Source organism: Bombina bombina, chromosome 2, assembly GCF_027579735.1.
Source record: "Bombina bombina isolate aBomBom1 chromosome 2, aBomBom1.pri, whole genome shotgun sequence".
Lineage (NCBI taxonomy): Eukaryota > Metazoa > Chordata > Amphibia > Anura > Bombinatoridae > Bombina > Bombina bombina.
The window spans coordinates 970,541,758-970,568,630 of NC_069500.1; the positions used below are offsets into that span (position 1 = coordinate 970,541,758).

The 26,873-nt window shown below is 40.5% G+C and overlaps 1 protein-coding gene across 2 annotated transcripts in view; it reads left to right on the plus strand.

The window, feature by feature from the left end:
* Positions 1-26,873, plus strand: part of DAPP1 (dual adaptor of phosphotyrosine and 3-phosphoinositides 1) — a 267,600-nt gene that overhangs the window by 136,074 nt on the left and 104,653 nt on the right. For both annotated transcript variants that reach the window (XM_053703479.1, XM_053703480.1), the window contains exon 2: positions 6,754-6,876. In XM_053703479.1, the coding sequence (XP_053559454.1) occupies positions 6,754-6,876 (123 nt within the window). The remainder of the gene's footprint in view (positions 1-6,753; positions 6,877-26,873) is intronic.

Consider the following 26,873-nt stretch of genomic DNA (forward strand, 5'->3'; position numbering starts at 1 on the left):
CGGCCCAATTTGGACATTTCCACTTAGGGGTGTACTCACTTTTGTTGCCAACAGTTTAGACATCAATGGCTGTGTGTTGAGTTATTTTGAGGGGACAGCAAATTTACACTTTTATACAGGCTGTACACTTACTACTTTATATTGTAGCAAAGTGTAATTTCTTTAGTGTTGTCACATGAAAAGATATAATAAAATACACTGGGCGACTTAGAAATCATTAGTACATGTATCTTTTTATTTTGAATAATGGCCGACATTAATTCTTGTATTTAATACATCTATTGTGCACTTTCAATTTCCACTTCTCTTCCCTATTGTTTCCCGGCTTTTTGGTGACTGGAGGGGGGGAGGGACCAGCTTTATTTGCAAATACCGCTGCGCAGTCAGAGCACTCAGTGTGGTTGTGTTGTCAGGAGTATCAGTGTGCATCAGGGGGAAATTCACTGTGGGATTGTATGCTTGAGGAGGAATCTCAGTGTGGGAGAACTTGTGAGTCCTCTGTGAGCTGCACCATGTAAAAGGCTACCATGGTGCTGGAGCAGTGTTTAGTTGAACTCTGGTAAGAGGCTGATATATTTTTTCATCATCATAACTTTTCTTCTATGCTGGTTGTGATGGCTTCTACCAGGGCTCTCTTTATGTACAGGAGAACCGCACTCGTTCATGCTGTAAGTGCGTTGAGGGACCAGTACACATAATGGACAAATTTACTGCTTGCTGAGTACTGATACAACAGATTGTATACTTTTGTAATTTATAATCTTCTCATAATAAATCTTAATGTAAGCCTCTGTTTCTAAAGGACAGTAATAAACGTCCTTCCTATTCACTATTTCTGAATAACTGAAATTAAAATGGAAATAAACTATTAATATATTTTACTTTTTTAGTTAGAAAACAGTCTTTTTCTATTATCAAACAGCATAAATGTGAGCACGCTCAAACAGAAGAAAACCACTGTAAAGATGCGTTAGAAAACCAAAACTTAGCAGCTTCAGTTTATTACAAATATATCTCTTTGCTTCACATTTCTGTTGTCAAGTTTGCACTTTGCAAGACATTCCCAGTTGCAGATGGAGAAGGAGGCATGGTGGTTGTCTAGAGACAACCAGAAAGTAGGGATGGGCGAATGTTTCTAAAAATTCGAATTTTGAATGTTTATATAACATTCTAACATTCTATTTTTGATTTTCTAATTTTTCAATAAAATTCGAAAATATTTGTTCGAATAATATAATGTTTAGCTATGTATTCATTCAATTTTGAAATGTAATATTCAAATGTGACATTCGAATTTGAATGTAAGATTCAAAATAGTATTTCTAGTCTACAACTGTGTTTAATAAATATAATATTTGAATTTGAATGTACCATTCAAATTCGAAATAGTATTTCTAGTCTACAACTTTTTTAATAAATGTTATATTCGAATGCTACATTCGAATTCAAATGTGACATTCAAATTCGAAATAGTAATTCTAGTCTACAACTGTATTTTATAAATGTAATAGCTTCGAATTCGAATGTCACGTTCTAATTCGAAAGTGACATTCGAAAACTGTAAATAACATTCGATAACAGAATTTTTAAGAATATTCGTTCTTATCAACATTCTATTATGTTAATCGAATTTCTACAATAACATTCGTTCTAACATTCGAATTAGAATATAAACACATTGGCCCATCCCTACCAGAAGCGTCCTCCCAGTAGTTCCAAAGGCAGTCCGTGTCTGCAGTGCGTGTATCATCTGTACAGATCTGCTATCAGTGAAATCTGCTTCCCATGGTAAGAGCAGCAGCTTTGTTTTATCTTTGTTTTTTGTTTTTTTTAAAAAATCTAATCTAAAGTGCTGCTAATCTCACAGTGAGAAAACGAAGCTCACTTCATGCAGATCTGCTAAGTGCTTAACATAACTATTTAGGGAACAACTAGAACATTGCTTTTTACTTGCAAGTTGTTTCCTAAGTTAAATTAGGCAGTGAGCAGATCTGCTTGCAGAAGGTTTTAATTTTATATTGTCAGAGTAGCAGTAATCTATTAGATTTTGTTTTAAAAAATATCTAATGCAGTCCTAAAATCACGGTGCTTGCATCTGCACACATTTTGTGCTGTAGAAGCTGAGGAAACTTGTTTTTTTGTGGTTGCTGGTGCACTAGTATTCTCTGAAGGCTGCTGATGTATGCATCACTGAGCAAACTGTCCATACAATCACAGAGCATAATGTTAAACGTAGTTGCTATTACAACATTCAAAACCCATAGCAATTTAGGCACCCGTGGCAGTTGGAATCAGTCATTTTTGCCTGACAATAGACACTTTTATTTTATAAAACTAGCTAGACTGTCCTTTTAATCCTTCATAACTTTTAGCATGATAGTTACAACTTTTATCATGCACTTGATTCAGGGCTTTAACCCCTACTTGCCTCTGTCTACTCTAGAAACAGTACCTATAAACTAGGGCAAAAAAATTAAGTAATACGTTACTTAGGATGATGCAGAGTATGGAACTTGTTCAGTAGTCAAATATCTGTTTCAGTATGTGTAGGGTAGTGTTTGTGTGTTGCAGTGTTTGTAGTGTGTTTTGTGGTGTGTTGCAGTGTTTATATTGTGTGAGCAGTATGTGTGCAGTGTTTGTGGTGTGTGTAGTATTTGAGGTATGTGTGCAGTGTTTGTGGTGTGTGTGTGTGTGCAGTGTTTGTGGTGTGTGTGTGCAGTGTTTGTGGTGTGTGAGGTGTGTGTGTGTGCAGTGCTTGTGGTGTGTGTGTGCAGTGATTGTAGTGTGTGTGTGTGCAGTGTTTGAGGTGTGTGTGTGCAGTGTTTGTGGTGTGTGCACAGTGTTTTGAGGTATGTGTGTGTGTAGTGTTTGTGAGGTGTGTGTGTGTGTGCAGTGTTTGTGAGGTGTGTGTGTGCTGTGTTTGAGGTGTGTGTGCAGTGTTTGAAGGGTGTGTGTGCGTGCAGTGTTTGTGGTGTGTGTGAGCAGTATGTGTTTGTGCAGTGTTTGTGGTGTGTGTGAGCAGTGTGAGTGTGTGTGCAGTGTTTGTGGTGTGTGTGTTTGTTGTGTTTGCCCTCCCATTTTCTTAGTGTCCTTTGTTGAAGGACCAGTACTGCCCTACTGGGGTCTAGCTAAACAAATCAATAAGCTAATGATAATATATATAGATTTGCAGCCACCAATCAGCAGCTAGCTCATGAGCCCAGCCTACCTAGGTATGTTTTTCAACAAATAAAAAACTAAAGAACAAAGCTAATTAAATAAAAGAAGTAAATTGGAACAATGTTTAAAATTATATGCTCTATCTAAATCATGGATGAAAATGTTGGCTTTCATGTCACTTTAAATTGGATAAAATCCTCCAATCTGGACAGTCTTTTAAATCAGCTGTTCATCCATATTATTTCCATTTCAAAACAAGGAGGAGAATATTGTGGAGCAGTTATTGCTATATTGTAACTGATTTTTATGTTGACTGTCAGCAATACTCAGCATGTTTGACTGTTTTGGGTCTCACAATTGTTTTGTAAGCAAAGAATAAAATAAGGCCATGTAGCAACTATGAATATATATTTAAATAGGTCATTAAAACAGCATTCTGTGTTATCATTACCCCAGCCTCCTTTTACATTAAGCTGTAAATGCAGAAATGTAATTGTGCATTAATTTATTTTAGGTAAAACATTGAAGGAAAAATCAATACAGGCACATTTCCCTATTTATTGCTAGATTAGAAGTGGAGTGCAATCTATAGCTCAGGTTGCATTGTCTTTTGCATACAGAAAGAGAAGCGCTTTACCAGGGATGAACACCTCTGTAGCTTGTTCTATAGCGGGCTACCAGCGGGGAGCAGCCTCTTTTAGCCCATTTGTGCTTTTCACAGAGGGGAACTTTCCCAAAGTATATCAGTCTGATCCCACATAGTAAGTACAGTTCAGACCCTAAATACCAGGCAAAAAAAAGAACATGAGAACCCCAGAAACACTTCATTTTAGGGGATTCCCATAATAAGTAGAGAAAGTTTAGTGGCCAAACATTTAAAACAAGAGTCTGATGCACCGGGAACCCATTTTGCACACAGTCCATGTGTTATGTAGGCTTGATTTATCAGCATGTTGTGCATTTCCCTCAAATCATCTGAACTTGTTGCGTCTTTTACCACAGTAAAGTTATGTTGGTACCGTCTTTTTATGTAGTAACGTCTCTCGTTTACTGCCTGTTGCAAGGCTAATGGTACATACTGCGCTATTTTATATTTACGCTTATTTTATATTTACATGTGTTTTCCAATATCTGTTTATGGGTACAGATTAGTGTATATGCAGGGGTAGGACTTGCGCACCAGAATATCTACCTTTTTTGTAATGGTACATACTGCTCTACAATCAGTTTATACACAGGTGAGATGAAGAGAATGACTTGCTTTGCAAAAGTCTATCTATATTTGTTAGGTCCCATTTTAGTTGGCCATCAGTTATGAGTGTTTCGACATCATTTTTCATTTTTGGTAGTAAGGTTACTTTTTAACTTTGGAACACTGATTGTGCGATTGTACTATTTTCTTACTAGTAGCTTTTCAATATTGCTTGGCTTGCTGCTATTCACAATAGCACCCCGCTTGTGTTTATTTGGTATAATCCCATGGTTGGGACAGACTCTTAGGGGATTTCCCTGAAGCGGACGCTTTTCTGTGCTAAAATAAAGTATTACACTGTTTACACACACACACATGTATGTATATATATATATATATATATATATATATACACACAACCTCTGCACACCCTGTATATACAAGTGAAGCCGGTGCTAAATCTCGCAAACAAAATCCAAGAATAAAAAAAAGGTGTGAGGTGATTATACTTGGATTATATATATACTATGTATATATATATATATATATATATATATATATATATATATATATATATATACACATACATATTAAATGTAAAATATATGTTTATTATAGAAATGTATAAAAAGTGTGTATGTATGTATATATGTGTGTGTGTGTGTGTGTGTGTGTGCCTGTGCATGAGTGTATACAAATGTTTTCAAAGCCCTTGTGAACATTTACTTTGGAAATGCCATGAAAAAAAATTAAAATAAAATTCACGTTACTCCATGAGCTAAAAATATAATGGCCAAAAAAACCTTGGAAGGGCCAGCAGAATTTTGAGTGCCTAGGGCAGCACAAAACCTAAATACACCACTGATATATATATATATATATATATATATAATTTGCATGTGGTATGTTGGTGTATACATAGACATCTATACATATATATATATATATATATATATATATATATATATATATATATATATACATATATATATTATTATTATTCTTTTTTTATAAAGTGCCAACAGATTCCGCAGCGCTGCCCATGGGTACAAGGATAACAGTACAATGGAGAAACAATACGATAAGACAACATTTTACAGACAAAAACAGGAGGAATTGAGAGCCCTATTCCCGTGGGAACTTACAATCTAGATAAATATATATAAGCATTTCCTTCTGAGTGAAAGCAATGCTATTTTACATTTGGCTAGCATGCAAGTGAAAGAGAATAGGGTTTTGTAGCACGCCCTATAGAAGACTATACCCGCACTATCCGTCCTACAGATGTTAGGGTGCTTGAGGCTTTCGCTCCATAGTGCTAATATCTTTGTGCTCTATTTGTAATCTAGACCTATGTACTGTATATTAGAAACAGTTGAGCATTTTACATCTATCTATCTATCTATCTATCTATCTATCGATCATCTATCTATCTTTATACACAGATACATTAATATACTGTATACCTATATCTAATGTTTCATTATTTACTTATAAATATGTTTTTAAATCTCTTGAACATACTACATTTTGATGGAAACAACTGACTGTCTTGCTGACTTTACATCACACTATTTTGCAATGCTTTACTGCTTACTTAAAGGGACGCTAAACCCATTTTTTTTTCTTTCATGATTCAGATAGAGCATTCAATTTTAAGCAACTTTCTAATTTGCTAATACTATCAATTTTTCTTCATTCTTTTGCTATCTTTATTTAAAAAGCAGGAATTTAAAGCTTAGGAGCCAGCCAATATTTAGTTCAACACCCTGGATAGTGCTTGCTTATTGATGGCTACATTTAGCAAACCAATAAGCAAGCATAACCTAGGTTCTGAACCAAAAATGGGCCGCCTCTTAAGCTTTACATTCCTGCTTTTTAAATAAAGATCCAAAAACAAACAATCAGTCCAGCACACAGTGGTCTATGCATGCCACTTAGGAGATCCACTCCAGTCTCCAATACGTAGATACAAAATCCAAGGCAAGTGGCAGCAATATGTTTTATTTATCAGTAAAGCACAGTAAAAAATGGTCCGGCTCTTAAGCTTTACATTCCTGCTTTTTAAATAAAGATAGCAAGAGAAAGAAGAAAAAATTATAATAGGAGTAAATTAGAAAGTTGCTTAAAATTGCATGCTCTATCTGAATCATGAAAGAAAAATTGTGGATGTGTTTAGTTTCCCTTTAAGCACTAAAACAAGTGTATTACCTTTCAACGTTAAAGAGGCAGCATAACTACATATTTTTGCCTTTAGAAGTAGTCATCTTAAAAATGCAGCTTTAAACCCCTTGTACTTGAAAAAGCAGAATTAGAAATATGTAACTTGTATTTCCCTTTTAACCAGTTTCATTGGTAACTTGATTTCTCTGCAGCTACTAACAAACTTCATTTCCTGATAGGTGGTACCACGATAATCTCTCTCGACATGCAGCTGAGGCACTTTTACTTACAAATGGCCAGGATGGGAGCTATCTGCTAAGGAAGAGTGAAAAAGAAGTCAATCATTACTCGCTGTCAGTACGGTAAGTGACGTTTGGGGCATCCTATGTGTCTCATTTGTGAAAAAAGCTATTGTTTTGCTGCTAAAAATCTCTCTTCTTCTTCAAATACTGCTTGTTATATGTATGTAAATGGCAGTTAAAGCCATTTATGTTTTGATTTATCTATTATTTATCCCCATTTCTACATTTTTTAGAGTGGTTCCTCTCCTGATAATTTTTGAACGGTTAAAGGGATATGAAATACATTTGTTGTGTATGTTCATTACTAAAAGCTCTGTTTACAAAATTATTATTATTATTATTTTTAACGTCAATTTTTAAGCAAAATTTTAGTTGCATTGAGGTCCCGGGACACAACCCATAAAAAGTCGCTTGAGGGTTCTTTAGCTTAAAGCTTCTGGTTTAGCCAGTTAGGAACATATATGAATAAGCTGTTATACTGATCAAGGAAGTGGAATGTAACAAATTGGACATCTGAGTATATACTTCACCCTTTCACAGGAAGGGGAAGGGGAAGAGAGTGAGAGGTTAAAGGGGCATGAAACACAAAATGTTGCTTTCATTATTCAGATAGAGAATACAATGTTAAACAACTTTCCAATTTACTTCTACTATTAATTTTGCTTAATTTGGTATCCTTTAATGAAGGAGCAGCTATGGTCTACTGGGAGCTAGCTGAATACATTGAAAAGCCAATGACAAGAGGTATATTTGTGCAGCCACCAATCAGCAGCTATCTTCCTGCTGCTGAGTTTACCTAGGAATGCTTTTTAAGAAAAAAAAAAATATGGCATTAGAGGGATTGGAAGGAGAATAGTCGGTAAAGAGATAGCGGAAGAGAATGATAATAAAGCAATATGTAAAGGTTAAATACTGAGGCAAACGAGATAGGAAGAATTAAAAAGAGGGATGGCAATGGGCATGATGATCAAAAACTCGCCTGCATGGAGACATGTTTTTTGAGTATTAAATTGTAATTCAGGCGTCTCTCCTTTGCATCCATAGTGAGATAAACAACTCTCAATGTAAAATCTGCTTAATTAATTAAAAGGGAAGAATGTTTAAAAGAGATATGAATGTTAGTGAGACACAGAAATGAAGGAAAAGAAGGGTTGTAGTGAGGTATAGGGACAATAACAGTGATTTGGGCAAAGAGATTGTGGGATGGATTCTGAGAGTTGTTCTGTGTAAAAGAGAGAGAGAGAATAATAATGCCCAGTCCAGTGCTGGTCTAAATGTTATGAGTGAATATGACTTTGTGCCTTGATAGTTGGTGGATGGCACCACAGCATTTACATGTGTTATGGTTGGCTTAAGACGTGGCAGCAGGACGGTTGAATTGAGATCCTGTGTGATGCCTACAGAATAATGCATAGGTGACACAGGTCTTTCTGGCATTTCATTGAAGGTGAGAAGCTAGTGTCATAGTTTCATAGAAATCCTTCAGTCTGGTGAAAAGTTAGAAAGGCGGGAAGAGCAATAAGTAAGAGAAATTGGATTGAAAACAAAGAGGAATAGAGATAGGAAAGAGAGAGCGAATTAAGCACAGAGGCCTAGATTTGGAGTTTGGCGGTAGCCGTGAAAACCAGCGTTAGAGGCTCCTAACGTTGGTTTTAGGCTACCGCCTGTATTTGGAGTCAGTCAGGAAAGGGTCTAACGCTCACTTTTCAGCCGCGACTTTTCCATACCGCAGATCCCCTTACGTCAATTGCGTATCCTATCTTTTCAATGGGATCTTTCTAACTCCGGTATTTAGAGTCGTGGCTGAAGTGAGCGTTAGAATTCTAACGACAAAACTCCAGCCGCAGAAAAAAGTCAGTAGTTAAGAGCTTTCTGGGCTAACGCCGGTTTATAAAGCTCTTAACTACTGTGCTCTAAAGTACACTAACACCCATAAACTACCTATGTACCCCTAAACCGAGGCCCCCCCCACATCGCCGACACTCGATTACATTTTTTTAACCCCTAATCTGCCGACCGCCACCTACGTTATCCTTATGTACCCCTAATCTGCTGCCCCTAACGCCGCCAACCCCTATATTATATTTATTAACCCCTAATCTGCCCCCCTCAACGTCGCCTCCACCTGCCTACACTTATTAACCCCTAATCTGCCGAGCAGACCGCACTGCTACTATAATAAAGTTATTAACCCCTAATCCGCCTCACTAACCCTATAATAAATAGTATTAACCCCTAATCTGCCCGCCCTAACATCGCCGACACCTAACTTCAATTATTAACCCCTAATCTGCCGACTGGAGCTCACCGCTATTCTAATAAATGTATTAACCCCTAAAGCTAAGTCTAACCCTAACCCTAACACCCCCCTAAATTAAATATAATTTTAATCTAACGAAATTAATTAACTCTTCTTAAATAAATTATTCCTATTTAAAGCTAAATACTTACCTGTAAAATAAATCCTAATATAGCTACAATATAAATTATATTTATATTATAGCTATTTTAGGATTAATATTTATTTTACAGGTAACGTTGTATTTATTTTAACCAGGTACAATAGCTATTAAATAGTTAAGAACTATTTAATAGCTAAAATAGTTAAAATAATTACAAATTTACCTGTAAAATAAATCCTAACCTAAGTTACAATTAAACCTAACACTACACTATCAATAAATTAATTAAATAAAATACCTATAATTATCTACAATTAAACCTAACACTACACTATCAATAAATAAATTAAATACAATTCCTACAAATAAATACAATGAAATAAACTAACTAAAGTACAAAAAATAAAAAAGAACTAAGTTACAAAAAATAAAAAAATATTTACAAACATTAGAAATATATTACAACAATTTTAAACTAATTACACCTACTCTAAGCCCCCTAATAAAATAACAAAGCCCCCCAAAATAAAAAAATGCCCTACCCTATTCTAAATTACTAAAGTTCAAAGCTCTTTTACCTTACCAGCCCTGAACAGGGCCCTTTGCGGGGCATGCCCCAAGAAGTTCAGCTCTTTTGCCTGTAAAAAAAAACATACAATACCCCCCCCAACATTACAACCCACCACCCACATACCCCTAATCTAACCCAAACCCCCTTAAATAAACCTAACACTAAGCCCCTGAAGATCTCCCTACCTTGAGTCGTCTTCACCCAGCCGAGCCAAATTCTTCATCCAAGCGGAGCAAGAAGAGGTCCTTCATCCGGTAGAAGTCTTCATCCAAGCGGGGCAGAAGAGGTCTTCCATCCGATTGAAGTCTTCATCCAAGCGGAATCTTCTATCGTCATCCATCCGGAGCGGAGCGGCAGCATCCTGAAGACCTCCGACACGGAACATCCATCCTGGCCGACGACTGAACGACGAATGACGGTTCCTTTAAAGGACGTCATCCAAGATGGCGTCCCTCGAATTCCGATTGGCTGATAGGATTCTATCAGCCAATCGGAATTAAGGTAGGAATATTCTGATTGGCTGATGGAATCAGCCAATCAGAATCAAGTTCAATCCGATTGGCTGATTGTAGATAATTATAGGTATTTTATTTAATTTATTTAATTTATTTATTGATAGTGTAGTGTTAGGTTTAATTGTAACTTAGGTTAGGATTTATTTTACAGGTAAATTTGTAATTATTTTAACTATTTTAGCTATTAAATTGTTCTTAACTATTTAATAGCTATTGTACCTGGTTAAAATAAATACAAAGTTACCTGTAAAATAAATATAAATCCTAAAATAGCTATAATATAATTATAATTTATATTGTAGCTATATTAGGATTTATTTTACAGGTAAGTATTTAGCTTTAAATAGGAATAATTTATTTAATAAGAGTTAATTAATTTCGTTAGATTAAAATTATATTTAATTTAGGGGGGTGTTAGGGTTAGGGTTAGACTTAGCTTTAGGGGTTAATACATTTATTAGAATAGCGGTGAGCTCCAGTCGGCAGATTAGGGGTTAATAATTGAAGTTAGGTGTCGGCGATGTTAGGGAGGGCAGATTAGGGGTTAATACTATTTATTATAGGGTTAGTGAGGCCGATTAGGGGTTAATAACTTTATAATAATAGCAGTGCGGTCCGCTCGGCAGATTAGGGGTTAATAAGTGTAGGCAGGTGGAGGCGACGTTCTGGGGGGCAGATTAGGGGTTAATAAATATAATATAGGGGTCGGCGGTGTTAGGGGCAGCAGATTAGGGGTACATAGGGATAATGTAAGTAGCGGCGGTTTACGGAGCGGCAGATTAGGGGTTAAAAATAATATACAGGGGTCAGCGATAGCGGGGGCGGCAGAATAGGGGTTAATAAGTGTAAGGTTAGGGGTGTTTAGACTCGGGGTACATGTTAGAGTGTTAGGTGCAGACGTAGGAAGTGTTTCCCCATAGGAAACAATGGGGCTGCGTTAGGAGCTGAACGCGGCTTTTTTGCAGGTGTTAGGTTTTTTTTCAGCTCAAACAGCCCCATTGTTTTCTATGGGGGAATCGTGCACGAGCACGTTTTTGAGGCTGGCCGCGTCCGTAAGCAACTCTGGTATCGAGAGTTGAAGTTGCGTTAAATAAGCTGTACGCTCCTTTTTTGGAGCCTAACGCAGCCATTCTGTGGACTCTCAATACCAGAGTTATTTTAAAGGTGTGGCCAGAAAAAAGCCAGCGTTAGCTACGCGGGTCGTTACCGACAAAACTCTAAATCTAGCCGAGAGTTTGTTGATAGACTCATGACTTTCATATAAAGTAGGCAGGGGACAGAAAGTTTCTGGTGACTAATTTCTTTACTGGTGTTATGTGTTTACAGCTGTAGTCTCCAGGGATGGATGTAAATAGCACAATTTTATATTAACACTCAGGTGGTGGTGTGCCACGTTTATATGATGCACCAGATGGCTACCACAGCCTTGTTGGCATTGTGTGAACTGTGGTACAGAGGATTTCTTCTATGTATAAATGTTCAATAAAAGAAGACATAGAGCAGATGGAAACATAGCTCATTCAGGCCCATAACCATGACATGTCATTCCCCTGACTTATCTTTCAAAATCTTCCCTCATGATGGTAGTTATGATAATTCCAATTTTCCCTGTTACTTGTAGTGTTATTGTACCATTTGCTATTTCAAGAATGTCATACACCATACGTTTTTAGTAATCAAGAGAGTAAAATTCCCCACTTTGAAATGATGTGCATATATACACAGAAATATGTTTTAAGGTAAAAATGTAATAAAGGACAAATATTAGCTAAATTATACTGTGAGTGTTCCTTTAATGTAATATTATTTTAGGATAGGAAGTTCATACAGTGCAAACTTTTACATTTTTTTTTTTTTTTTACTGGTTCCTTTTATTTGTAAGCTGAGTAACTACGCCAATGAAAAGTCCCTCTTTAGTCTTCCGGAAAGCCCACAAAAAGTATTCTTCTGTACGCATGTGATCAAATTACACTTGTTAACAGTTAAGGATGCAGAAACAGCAGGGACTTTGTTGATTTTCCTCAGTGATGAGTATTTGGCTTCTAAATAAAAAGAAATTTACTGCAGAAACAGAGGGGAAAAAAGGTTTACAGTATACTGGGGCAACATTTATATCACTTAAAAAGTAAGTGCCCCCAATGCATGTGATGTAAATCCTTAGTAGTTCCTGTATAATTGTATGTGTACTAAAAACTAACACTGTATCTGTAGACATTGCATGCAATTCATATTATTTTTTTTAATGATTTCTTTGTATTTTGTGCATAAATATTATAACCTTTTTGTATCGTAGTTTCTTCACTTTCAGTAAAACTTCTAATCTACTATTAGGGAATGATTAAAGACAACACTCAGGTGTATACATCATGACTAGATTCCTAAAACATATGGCTAGATCATTTAAGAATGTAAATATATCATGAGAAATGGGCTACAGGGTATGCACAGACAACAACTTGCTAACAAATCTATTCCTTAAAATTGTGTGTAAACATTGAAAGCAATAACTACAAACATCAGTATAAAAAGATCCTTCCTATAGCAGTGGTAGCAACAGACTCTTTCTCCAACATAGGTGTGTCCGGTCCACGGCGTCATCCTTACTTGTGGGATATTCTCTTCCCCAACAGGAAATGGCAAAGAGCCCAGCAAAGCTGGTCACATGATCCCTCCTAGGCTCCGCCTACCCCAGTCATTCTCTTTGCCGTTGTACAGGCAACATCTCCACGGAGATGGCTTAGAGTTTTTTAGTGTTTAACTGTAGTTTTTCATTATTCAATCAAGAGTTTGTTATTTTCAAATAGTGCTGGTACGTACTATTTACTCAGAAACAGAAAAGAGATGAAGAATTCTGTTTGTATGAGGAAAATGATTTTAGCAACCGTAACTAAAATCCATGGCTGTTCCACACAGGACTGTTGAGAGCAATTAACTTCAGTTGGGGGAACAGTTTGCAGTCCCTTGCTGCTTGAGGTATGACACATTCTAACAAGACGATGTAATGCTGGAAGCTGTCATTTTCCCTATGGGATCCGGTAAGCCATGTTTATTTCGATTGTAAATAAGGGCTTCACAAGGGCTTATTTAAACTGTAGACTTTTTTTGGGCTAAATCGATTGATATTAACACTTATTTAGCCTTGAGGAATCATTTATTCTGGGTATTTTGATTTAATAATATCGGCAGGCACTGTTTTAGACACCTTATTCTTTAGGGGCTTTCCCAAAGCATAGACAGAGTCTCATTTTCGCGCCGGTGTTGCGCACTTGTTTTTGAGAGGCATGGCATGCAGTCGCATGTGAGAGGAGCTCTGATACTTATAAAAGACTTCTGAAGGCGTCATTTGGTATCGTATTCCCCTTTGGGTTTGGTTGGGTCTCAGCAAAGCAGATACCAGGGACTGTAAAGGGGTTTAAAGCTTAAAACGGCTCCGGTTCCGTTATTTTAAGGGTTAAAGCTTCCAAAATTGGTGTGCAATATTTTCAAGGCTTTAAGACGCTGTGGTGAAAATTTGGTGAATTTTGAACAATTCCTTCATGTTTTTTCGCAATTGCAGTAATAAAGTGTGTTCAGTTTAAAATTTAAAGTGACAGTAACGGTTTTATTTTAAAACGTTTTTTGTACTTTCTGATCAAGTTTATGCCTGTTTAACATGTCTGAACTACCAGATAGACTGTGTTCTGAATGTGGGGAAGCCAGAATTCCTATTCATTTAAATAAATGTGATTTATGTGATAATGACAATGATGCCCAAGATGATTCCTCAAGTGAGGGGAGTAAGCATGGTACTGCATCATTCCCTCCTTCGTCTACACGAGTCTTGCCCACTCAGGAGGCCCCTAGTACATCTAGCGCGCCAATACTCCTTACTATGCAACAATTAACGGCTGTAATGGATAATTCTGTCAAAAACATTTTAGCCAAAATGAACCCTTGTCAGCGTAAGCGTGGCTGCTCTGTTTTAGTTACTGAAGAGCATGACGACGCTGATATTAATATCTCTGAAGGGCCCCTAACCCAATCTGAGGGGGCCAGGGAGGTTTTGTCTGAGGGAGAAATTACTGATTTAGGGAACATTTCTCAGCAGGCTGAATCTGATGTGATTACATTTAAATTTAAATTGGAACATCTCCGCATTTTGCTTAAGGAGGTATTATCCACTCTGGATGATTGTGAAAATTTAGTCATCCCAGAGAAACTATGTAAAATGGACAAGTTCCTAGAGGTGCCGGGGCTCCCAGAAGCTTTTCCTATACCCAAGCGGGTGGCGGACATTGTTAATAAAGAATGGGAAAGGCCCGGTATTCCTTTCGTCCCTCCCCCCATATTTAAAAAATTGTTTCCTATGGTCGACCCCAGAAAGGACTTATGGCAGTCAGTCCCCAAGGTCGAGGGAGCGGTTTCTACTTTAAACAAACGCACCACTATTCCCATAGAGGATAGTTGTGCTTTCAAAGATCCTATGGATAAAAAATTAGAAGGTTTGCTTAAAAAGATGTTTGTTCAGCAGGGTTACCTTCTACAACCCATTTCATGCATTGTCCCTGTCACTACTGCCGCATATTTCTGGTTTGATGAACTGCTTAAGGTGCTCGATAGTGACTCTCCTCCTTATGAGGAGATTATGGACAGAATCAATGCTCTCAAATTGGCTAATTCTTTCACTCTAGACGCCTCTTTGCAATTGGCTAAGTTAGCGGCTAAGAACTCTGGGTTTGCTATTGTGGCGCGCAGAGCGCTTTGGTTGAAATCTTGGTCGGCTGATGCGTCTTCCAAGAACAAGCTACTAAACATTCCTTTCAAGGGGAAAACGCTGTTTGGTCCTGACTTGAAAGAGATTATCTCTGATATCACTGGGGGTAAGGGCCACGCCCTTCCTCAGGATCGGCCTTTCAAGGCAAAAAAATAGACCTAATTTTCGTCCCTTTCGCAAAAACGGACCAGCCCAAGGTGCTACGTCCTCTAAGCAAGAGGGTAATACTTCTCAGGCCAAGCCAGCTTGGAGACCAATGCAAGGCTGGAACAAGGGAAAGCAGGCCAAGAAACCTGCCACTGCTACCAAGACAGCATGAAATATTGGCCCCCGATCCGGGACCGGATCTGGTGGGGGGCAGACTCTCTCTCTTCGCTCAGGCTTGGGCAAGAGATGTTCTGGATCCTTGGGCGCTAGAAATAGTCTCCCAGGGTTATCTTCTGGAATTCAAGGGACTTCCCCCAAGGGGGAGGTTCCACAGGTCGCAGTTGTCTTCAGACCACATAAAAAGACAGGCGTTCTTACATTGTGTAGAAGACCTGTTAAAAATGGGAGTGATTCATCCTGTTCCATTAAGAGAACAAGGGATGGGGTTCTACTCCAATCTGTTCATAGTTCCCAAAAAAGAGGGAACGTTCAGACCAATCCTAGATCTCAAGATCTTAAACAAATTTCTCAAGGTCCCATCGTTCAAGATGGAAACCATTCGAACTATCCTTCCTTCCATCCAGGAAGGTCAATTCATGACCACGGTGGATTTAAAGGATGCGTATCTACATATTCCTATCCACAAGGAACATCATCGGTTCCTAAGGTTTGCATTCCTGGACAAACATTACCAGTTCGTGGCGCTTCCTTTCGGATTAGCCACTGCTCCAAGGATTTTCACAAAGGTACTAGGGTCCCTTCTAGCGGTGCTAAGACCAAGGGGCATTGCAGTAGTACCTTACCTGGACGACATTCTGATTCAAGCGTCGTCCCTTCCTCAAGCAAAGGCTCACACGGACATTGTCCTGGCCTTTCTCAGATCTCACGGCTGGAAAGTGAACGTGGAAAAGAGTTCTCTATCCCCGTCAACAAGGGTTCCCTTCTTGGGAACAATTATAGACTCCTTAGAAATGAGGATCTTTCTAACAGAGGCCAGAAAAACAAAGCTTCTGGACTCTTGTCGGATACTTCATTCCGTTCCTCTTCCTTCCATAGCTCAGTGCATGGAAGTGATCGGGTTGATGGTGGCGGCGATGGACATAGTTCCTTTTGCGCGCATTCATCTAAGACCATTACAACTGTGCATGCTCAGTCAGTGGAATGGGGACTATACAGACTTGTCTCCGAAGATACAAGTAAATCAGAGGACCAGAGACTCACTCCGTTGGTGGCTGTCCCTGGACAATCTGTCTCAAGGGATGATGTTCCACAGACCAGAGTGGGTCATTGTCACGACCGACGCCAGTCTGATAGGCTGGGGCGCGGTCTGGGGATCCCTGAAAGCTCAGGGTCTTTGGTCTCGGGAAGAATCTCTTCTACCGATAAATATTCTGGAACTGAGAGCGATATTCAATGCTCTCCAGGCCTGGCCCCAGCTTGCGAGGACCAGGTTCATACGGTTTCAATCAGACAACATGACGACTGTTGCGTACATCAACCATCAGGGGGGAACAAGGAGTTCCCTAGCGATGGAAGAAGTAACCAAAATTATTCTTTGGGCGGAGTCTCACTCCTGCCACCTGTCTGCTATCCACATCCCAGGAGTGGAAAATTGGGAAGCGGATTTTCTGAGTCGTCAGACATTGCATCCGGGGGAGTGGGAACTCCATCCGGAAACCTTTGCCCAAGTCACTCACCTGTGGGGCATTCCAGACATGGATCTGATGGCCTCTCGTCAGAACTTCAAAGTTCCTTGCTACGGGGCCAGATCCAGGGATCCCAAGGCGGCTCTAGTGGATGCACTAGTAGCACCTTGGACCTTCAAACTAGCTTATGTGTTCCCGCCATTTCCTCTCATCCCCAGGCTGATAGCCAGGATCAAGCAGGAGAGGGCGTCGGTGATCTTGATAGCTCCTGCGTGGCCACGCAGGACTTGGTATGCAGATCTGGTGAATATGTCATCGGCTCCACCTTGGAAGCTACCTTTGAGACGAGACCTTCTTCTTCAGGGTCCGTTCGAACATCCGAATCTGGTTTCACTCCAGCTGACTGCTTGGAGATTGAACGCTTGATTTTATCGAAGCGAGGTTTCTCAGATTCTGTGATCGATACTCTTGTTCAGGCCAGAAAGCCTGTGACTAGAAAGATTTACCACAAAATTTGGAAAAAATATATCTGTTGGTGTGAATCTAAAGGATTCCCTTGGGACAAGGTTAAGATTCCTAGGATTCTATCCTTCCTTCAAGAAGGATTGGAAAAGGGATTATCTGCAAGTTCCCTGAAGGGACAGATTTCTGCCTTGTCGGTATTACTTCACAAAAAGCTGGCAGCTGTGCCAGATGTTCAAGCCTTTGTTCAGGCTCTGGTTAGAATCAAGCCTGTTTACAAACCTTTGACTCCTCCTTGGAGTCTCAATTTAGTTCTTTCAGTTCTTCAGGGGGTTCCGTTTGAACCCTTACATTCCGTTGATATTAAGTTATTATCTTGGAAAGTTTTGTTTTTAGTTGCGATTTCTTCTGCTAGAAGAGTCTCAGAATTATCTGCTCTGCAGTGTTCTCCTCCTTATCTGGTGTTCCATGCAGATAAGGTGGTTTTACGTACTAAACCTGGTTTTCTTCCAAAAGTTGTTTCTAACAAAAACATTAACCAGGAGATTATCGTACCTTCTCTGTGTCCAAAACCAGTTTCAAAGAAGGAACGTTTGTTGCACAATTTGGATGTTGTTCGCGCTCTAAAATTCTATTTAGATGCTACAAAGGATTTTAGACAAACATCTTCCTTGTTTGTTGTTTATTCAGGTAAAAGGAGAGGTCAAAAAGCAACTTCTACCTCTCTCTCTTTTTGGATTAAAAGCATCATCAGATTGGCTTACGAGACTGCCGGACGGCAGCCTCCCGAAAGAATCACAGCTCATTCCACTAGGGCTGTGGCTTCCACATGGGCCTTCAAGAACGAGGCTTCTGTTGATCAGATATGTAGGGCAGCGACTTGGTCTTCACTGCACACTTTTACCAAATTTTACAAGTTTGATACTTTTGCTTCTTCTGAGGCTATTTTTGGGAGAAAGGTTTTGCAAGCCGTGGTGCCTTCCATTTAGGTGACCTGATTTGCTCCCTCCCTTCATCCGTGTCCTAAAGCTTTGGTATTGGTTCCCACAAGTAAGGATGACGCCGTGGACCGGACACACCTATGTTGGAGAAAACAGAATTTATGTTTACCTGATAAATTTCTTTCTCCAACGGTGTGTCCGGTCCACGGCCCGCCCTGGTTTTTTAATCAGGTCTGATAATTTATTTTCTTTAACTACAGTCACCACGGTACCATATGGTTTCTCCTATGCAAATATTCCTCCTTAACGTCGGTCGAATGACTGGGGTAGGCGGAGCCTAGGAGGGATCATGTGACCAGCTTTGCTGGGCTCTTTGCCATTTCCTGTTGGGGAAGAGAATATCCCACAAGTAAGGATGACGCCGTGGACCGGACACACCGTTGGAGAAAGAAATTTATCAGGTAAACATAAATTCTGTTTTGTGGTATTGTATTTTTGTTAGTTTGGCTTAGCTGGTAAGTAGGCATCCTAACATACAAATCTTCATAATGACACAAGATATAGATACAACCTCCTCAAAAATAATCTAAAAGTTCTATGGGTCAATAGTCAGGGACCTCTAACATCCCAGTTGGTGCACAGACATACTTAGAGATACTCCTGCTTCTGATGTTGCTCCTTCTGGACCCTGTTACCCATAACCATATGATGCCTCTTTAGGCCTTCACTTAAGAGAACCATTTGGATGAACAATCTCCAACTGTTTGCCTTGCAAGCAACCAGGCACATGCCATCTGCATAGCTGTTGGAAGCCGACAGGAGATTAAAGTTTAGAAATTAATATTATTTTCATTTATTTGTATAGCGCTGCAACATTGTCTGGTACAGAGATACAATGACAAATATTTGTGAAAAGGTACAAAAACATAACAGACTAAACAAAACGAATGCCGGAGGAGAAGGGCCTAGCTCATAAAAGCTTACTGTCTACTGGTTGAGGAAGTTTGAGTTAGCTTGTGACATGGATTGTAGTCAAGGCAGTTCAAGATTTATTTTGGGTAGGATGAAAAACAAAGGAGAGATGCCAAACTTCTCTGAATAGGTGTGTTATCAAAGTGCGTCAGAAGCTATACAAGGCGAAGACAGTCTGATGGATCAGGGTAGAGAATTCCAGGGGACAGGAGCTGCACGTGAGAAGTCTTGGAGGCGAGAGAGGGACGTAGAGAAAATAGGAGTGGAAAGACGAAAGTCAGAGGTTGATCGAAGAGGACGGCTCTGGGATTATTTGAAGATAAGAGAGGAATTTTAGGTTCAGCACTTGGGTACCGCTTGCTGATTGGTGGCTAAATGTAGCCACCAATCAGCAAGCGCTATCTAGGGAACTGAACCAAAAATGGACCGGCTTGTAAGCTTTCATTACAGCTTTTTCAAATAAGATACAAAGTGAACGAAGACAAATTGATAATAGGAGTAAATTAGAAAGTTTCTTAAAAACATAAATTATGCTTACCAGATAATTTAATTTCATTCTGTATAAGGAGAGTCCATGACTTCATTCCTTACTGTTGGGAAATACTGAACCTTGGCACCAGGAAGAGGCAAAGACACCTCAGCCAAAGGCTTAAATACCTCTCCCACTTCCCCTAATCCCCCAGTCATTCTGCAGAGGGAACAAGGAACAGTAGGAGAAATATCAGGGTATAAAAGGTGCCAGAAGAATATAATTTAGTGGGCCGCCCATCGGAGAACACGGGTGGGGGCCATAGACTCTCCCTTATACAGAAGGAAATTAAATTATCTGGTAAGCATAATTTATGTTTTCCTTCTTAATATAAGGATAGTCCACAGCTTCATTCCTTACTGTTGGGAAACTTATACCCAAGCTCACTGAATAAAAACTTGAGAGACAAAAAGAGTAGCGGACCCTAATCTGAGGGAACCACAGCCCACAACACCTTTCTCCCAAAGACTGCTTCAGCAGAAGCAAAAACATCAAACTTGCAAAATTTAGAAAAAGTATGTAAGGAGGACCAGGTAGCCGCCTTACAAGTCTGATCCATAGAGGCCTCCTTCTTAAAGGCCCAAGAGGAAGCCACTGTTCTAGTAGAATGAGCCGTAATTCTCTGAGGAGGTTTATGTCCCGCTGTCTCGTAAGTTAAGTGGATAACACTCCTTAACACTCCTTAACCAAAAGGATAAGGAAGTCGCAGAGATCCTCTGCCCCTTACGCTTCCCATAATAGGCAACAAACAAGGAAGGAGTTTGTCTAAAATCTTTAGTAGCCTGAAGATAGAACTTCAAGGCTCAAACCACAACCAAATTATGAAGCAAACGTTTCTTCAAAGAAGAAGGATTAGGATACAAGGAAGGAACCACAATCTCTTGATTGATGTTGCGGTCTGACACGACCTTAGGGAGAAACCCTCACTTAGTACGTAGGGCAGCCTTATCAGAATGGAACACCAGATAAGAAGGCTTACATTGCAAGGCGGCAATCTCAGATACTCGCGCGCAGAAGCAATGGCCAGTAGAAAAAGAACGTTCCAGGATAACAACTTAATGTCAATTTCAAACCTCAAACGGAGCCCGCTGCAAAACCTTAAGGACAAGATTCAGACTCCAGGGAGGAGTCTTAGATCTAAACATGGGTCTGATCCTAATCAGAGCCTTCACAAAAGACTGTGCATCTAGAAGCTCAGAGAGCCTCTTGTGCAGTAAAACAGACAGAGCCGAAATCTGTCCCCTCAGGGAACTGGCAGAAAGACTCTTCTCCAGTCCATCCTGGAGAAACTATAGGATCCTGGCAACCTTAACTTTATGCCAGGAAAATCCACACTCTTCACACCAGAATAAATTAGTTCTCCACACCTTACGATGCATGCGACAAGTAACCGGATTACGAGCTTGAATGAGAGTATCAATAACTCTCTCAGAAAAACCTCTCTTTGCTAGGACTAAGCATTCGATCTCCACGCAGTCAGCCTCAGAGAATCTAGATTTTAAAGAACAAAAGGACCTTGTTCCAGCAGATCCCTGCGACAAGTTAACTTCCATGGAGGAGAAGATGACATCCCCACCAGATCTGCGAACCACGTCCTTCGCGGCCAAGATGGAGCAATCAGTATCACTGATGCCTGGTCCTGCTTGATGCGGGCCACTACACGAGGAAGGAGTGGTAATGGCGGGAAAAGGTAGATTAGGTTGAACCTCCAAGGCACTGCTAATGCATCTATTAGCTCTGCCTGAGGAACCCTGGACCTCGACCCATATCTGGGTAGCTTGGTATTGAGACGAGACGCTATGAGATCTATCTCTGGTGTCCCCCACCTCTAGCATATCCGCAAACATTTCGGGATGGAGAGACCATTCCCCCGGATGAAAGGATTGTCTGCTGAGAAAATCTGCTTCCCAATTGTCCACACCCGGAATGTTGATCGCTGACAGCGAACAGCTGTGGGCTTCCACCCACTCCAGAATCCGAGATAGTTCCCTCATTGCTAGGGAGCTTCTCATTCCACCCTGATGGTTGATGTAAGCCACTGAGATTATAATTCCTGATTGGAATCTGATAAACCGGGACAAACCTAGAAGACGCCAAGCCTTTAGAGCATTGAATATTGCTTGAAGTGCCAGAATGTTGATCGGGAGGGAGCGTTCCTCATGAGACCACAGGCCCTGTGCCTTCCTGGCACCCCAAACAGCTCCCTATCCTGATAGACTGGCATCCGTAGTCACAATCTCCCAGGATGGTCTTAGAAAGGATGTCCCTCGGGACAGATGATCTGGACTGAGCCACCAAGAGAGCGATTCTCTTGACCGGTTGTCTAGGGAAATCTGTTGAGACAGATCCGAATGATCGCCGTTCCACTGCCTCAGCATGCACACCTGTAACAGTCTGAGAAGGAACCTGGCAAAGGGAATTATGTCCATGCTGGACACCATGAGACCAATTCCCTCCATACACTGAGCCAAAGATGGCCTTAAGGAGGTCCGGAGGTAAAGACTTCCCTCTTTTCTGGCATTGAAGCCCGGCTTGAAAGGAGAAATCTGCCCTTGGGTGGTTGAGATTTGAAACCTATCTTGTATTCCTGAGCTATGACCTCCAGGACCCATGGATCCTGCACGCCTCTGAATCAAGCGTTTGAAAACAGCGACAGTTTGCCCCCTACACGATCCAGCACTGGATTGGGGGCCGCCCGTTCATGCTGACTTGGCCTCGGCGGGCTTCTTGCTCTGCTTGGATTTATTCCAGGATTGAGACAGCTTCCAAGTACTCTTGGCTTGCTCGGCTTAGAGGAGGACTGTTGTCCTTGGGATTTCTCAGAATGAAAGGAACGAAAATTAGAGCCTTGTCCCTTAGACTTGTTCTTTTTATCCTGCGTTAGGAAGGCACCCTTGCCTCCTATAACCGTGGAGATAATGGAGTCCAGGCTTGGACCAAATAAAATGTTTTTCTTAAAAGGAAGGGAAAGGAGTCTAGGAGTTATATCCGCAGACCAGGATTTCAGCCAGAGTGCCTGACGGGTCTGAACTGAAAAACCAGAAATCTTAGCATTTAGGCGAATGATCTGCATGTTTGCATCACAGATAAAAGAATTAGCAATTCTCAATGCCTTCATTTTTTCTTGGATAACATTGAGGGGACCCTCCACCTCGATCAAATCCAATAAGGAGTCGCACCAGTAGGCCACAGCTCCAGCAACCGAGGCAACAGCCGCTGCCGGTTGAAACAAGTATCCCGTAAGCTAAAACATTTTTCGGAGAAAAGTTTGCATCTTCTTATCCATCGGCTCTCTGAACGACAAACTATGCTCAAGTGGGATAGTAGTACGCTTAGCCAGTGTGGAGATAGCACTATCCACCTTAGGGATGGAACCTCACAACTCCAATTGAGAGTCCGGGACCGGGAATAATTTTTTAAAGGAAGACGAAGGGGAAAAGGAAGATCCAAATCTATTCCACTCATTCTTAATAATGTTCGCCAACTTTACAGGAACAGGAAAAGTTAACAGCACTACCTGTCCTTGTAAACTCTGTCTAATTTAAGGATCAAAGGTTCATCAGGCACCTTGGCCTCTGGAACCTCTAATTTAGACAGAACCTCCTTTAGATTTAAGATTGAACACTTACGTTTTCTTCTAAAGGCTGGTTCCTCCGCAGCTGGAGGCCTAGAGGTAGCAGACTCCAATCCAGAAAGTTCACCCTCTGAAGACTCAGAGTGTGACCCATCCTTGGATAATTGAAAAACAAACAAATCCAATAAATTACTTAATGACCCCTGGACAGGAGAGCTATGTTTAACCTTTTCGCTTGTGCTTGGCAGGGCAAGGTAAAGCACTAAGAGCCTCAGAAAACGCAGTTTTTTTACTGCACGATAAAGTCTGATGGTTAAAGGCTCCCTCTAGATGGAGGATCAGGCATGTTACGGAAAGCTGCATGTAATGAGGGAGATGACTGATGGGTATGCACCTCACGGGACGGCGAGTCCTCAGAGGTGGACGGCTCAATGGTACTAAAGGAGTTAACCTTCTTAGACATAATAACTTTGCTGATGCATGTGGAGCATAGTTGAGAGGGTGGGCATACCAAGGCCTCCTCACAATATAAACAGGTATTACTATTTGGAATAGAGGGAGTACCCTCAAGAATATCAGAATCCTCCATAGCTTGCGCTAATGACAGTAGGACACAGAATAAAAATAATCTTTTTATTTCTTACAAAAACAGCAACTTTATACTCCCAATGCCTGGGGCACTCACCACCTCCTAGACCCAGGGAAACAGAGGAAAAAATGTCTTCTCTGACAGCTAGCTCGGTCAGGAAAGAGGAAATAAAAGTGTGACCACTCCCGGTCACGTGGTGCGCAAGGCAGGACCGCCCCTGCTATGAGAAAAAGTGTGCCAAGCTACAAGCTGCGCAGTGTTCAGAGTGAAAGTAAAAACCTGTGTGTTCGAGCCACATAACAAACAGCCTATGAGCTCACACATAATGCAGCATAAAATCAAAGCATCACATTTGATCAATCCCCACTGTTCAATAATCCCCCTCAGGAGATATTAACCCATGATTCTATTAAGATAAAAGGAGCCACACTGTGACTGTGTCTTCTAGCGTTTTCAACATATGTAAAAATTTAAATGATCTTACCAGAATCCATGCTGTGGAACAGAAACACAGCCTCTCAAGTATGATAGACTTGTAGCATTGCTCCTGACATGGACTTGAGTAAAGAAAAAGCAGGCAGTGAAACTCGTCAACACTGATTGCTTAAGGAGCTGTTAGCAGGCAGTCTGGATGGGTTCGCAGAAAGACTCTCCCTGCACCTCCAGACTCTAACTTTCGGCAATGCTCTCACTGAGAGGCTGACAAGACTACTTAAAACTCCAGTCCCATATCGAAGGGCTGATACCCCTCTGAAGGAACAACTCCGAAATCTTCTGACACTTCTCTGATACCTTCCTGTGATGAAATGCAAAGAATGACTGGGGGATAGGGGAAGTGGGAAATGTATTTAAACCTTTGGCTGGGGTGTCTTTGCCTCCTCCTGGTGGCCAGGTTCAGTATTTCCCAACAGTAAGAAATGAATCCATGGACTTTCCTTATATTAAGAAGGTAATTACATGCTCTAGCCTAATCATGAAATAAACATTTTGGCTTGGTATCCCTTTAATACGTGGAATTGTATTCTAGAGTGTATGGGGAGCTAATGAAGATCGGCGACTTAGGAGGATGAGTCTAGCAGAAGCATTTCATGATAGATTGGAGGGGGAAGAGGCAGTGTTTTGAAATGCTATTTAGAAGTAGATTGCAGTAGTCAATGCATGACAAATGAGGGAATTAACTATATTCTTGTAGTTTCTTCAGTAAGGAAAGGTCATATTCTGGAAATTTTGCATAGGTATGCACAGCAGGATTTGTTAAGAGCTTAAATATATATGAAGTTCTGAGTCAAGTGTGACCTGAAGACAGCAGACCTGGGGTGAGGTGTTTAGAGTAGAGTCTCCAACTATTGGAGAAATGTCAGGTGTTAGATGTCTTGGGGACGCAGCACAATTTTAGACAGATTGAGTTAGGTAGGTAGTGCAAAGACATCCATGAGAAAATTGCAGAGAGACAGTTCGAAATCTGTTTAAGTAAAGAGGGAACGATATCAAGAGAGGAAATATAGATTTGGGTATCATCAGCATATACGTGGTACTGGAACCTTAATGAGAATATAAGTTTTCCAAGGAAGGATGTATAGATAGAAAAAAGCAAAGGACCCAAGACTATGGGGCCGATTTAGCAATGTGCGGGCAGACATGATCCGCCACACATCGATAAATGCCGACAGCATACGCTGTTGGCATTTATCATTGCACAAGCATTTCTGGTGAAATGCTTGTGCAATGTCGCCCCCTGCACATTCACGGCCAATCGGCCGCTAGCAGGGGGTGTCAATCGACCCGATCGTATCCGATCGGGCTGATTGCTGTCCGCCTCAGAGGTGGCACATGAGTTAAGGAGCAGCGGTCTTATGACAGCTGCTTCTTAACTCCTGTTTCTGAAGGCTCACACGGAAACTGCAGCATACAGTGCTTAATAAATCGGCCCCAGAGCCTTGTGGTACTCCTACTTAGAAAGGTAAAGCATCAGAGTATATGCTGTTAAAGGAAACTGTAAACGAGCGGTTTGAGAGAAAGGAAGCAAACAAGGAGAGGGCTTTGTCTCGGATTCCAAAAGAATGTAGGATTTGTAATAGAAGAGGCTCAACTGTGTCAAAAGCAGCAGATAGATTGAGAAGAATAATTAGTGCCCCTTTAAATTAGCTGATAGCAGACCATTTGTTTTAGTTTCTGTTGAGTTTTTAGGGTGGAAACCAGATTGTTGGGGATCAAGTAAGGAGTTAGTTGAGAGAAATTGAGGTGATTATAAACTAGTCTTCCCAATAATTTGGAGGTAAAAGGAAGTAAGGAGACCAGATGATAGAAGGGGTGGAGGGGTAAAGTGAGGGCTTTTTCAAGATTGGTGTTATTGGTGCATGCCTGAATGTATCAGGAAATGTACAAGTTGTGAAAGAATGGTTAAAGAGATGAGTTAAGGCAGTCGTTAAAATAGGGTCAAGTGGGCAGGTGGTAAGATGAGTAGAAGTTAAGACCTCTTCCTCTATTACAGGAGAAAAGTAACAACATTTTGTTAATAGAATGAGTGGGTAGGAGGGCTGGGTTTGAGGGTTGTGAGGGAGAGATTGTGTCAATTTTATTTTTAAAGTGATCAGCAATACTCTTAAGCAGTGAATTTGGTAGTGAGCTGAGGTGCAGATGGGCATGGAAGGGAGTTGAAGGTTGAAAACTGCTTTCAGGGGTTAGATGTGTGAGTTGACACGACAGAGGAGAAATAGACTTGTTTGGCCAGGCTGAGGGCTAAGTTGAATGATTTGAGGATTAATTTCAAATGTTTTTTTTTTTTTTATTGCTGAATTATACTATAAGGCCACAAGGTCTGGGCAAGAGAGGGTTTAAATGTTAGAGACTAGAGGTTTCGGTAAGCAGAAAAGTCTGTCAGTAAGTAATTGAAATTCCTGTAAGGTAGCAGTTTTTTGGGGGGGTTGTGAGGATGCTGCAGTTAGAATAAGAGCGA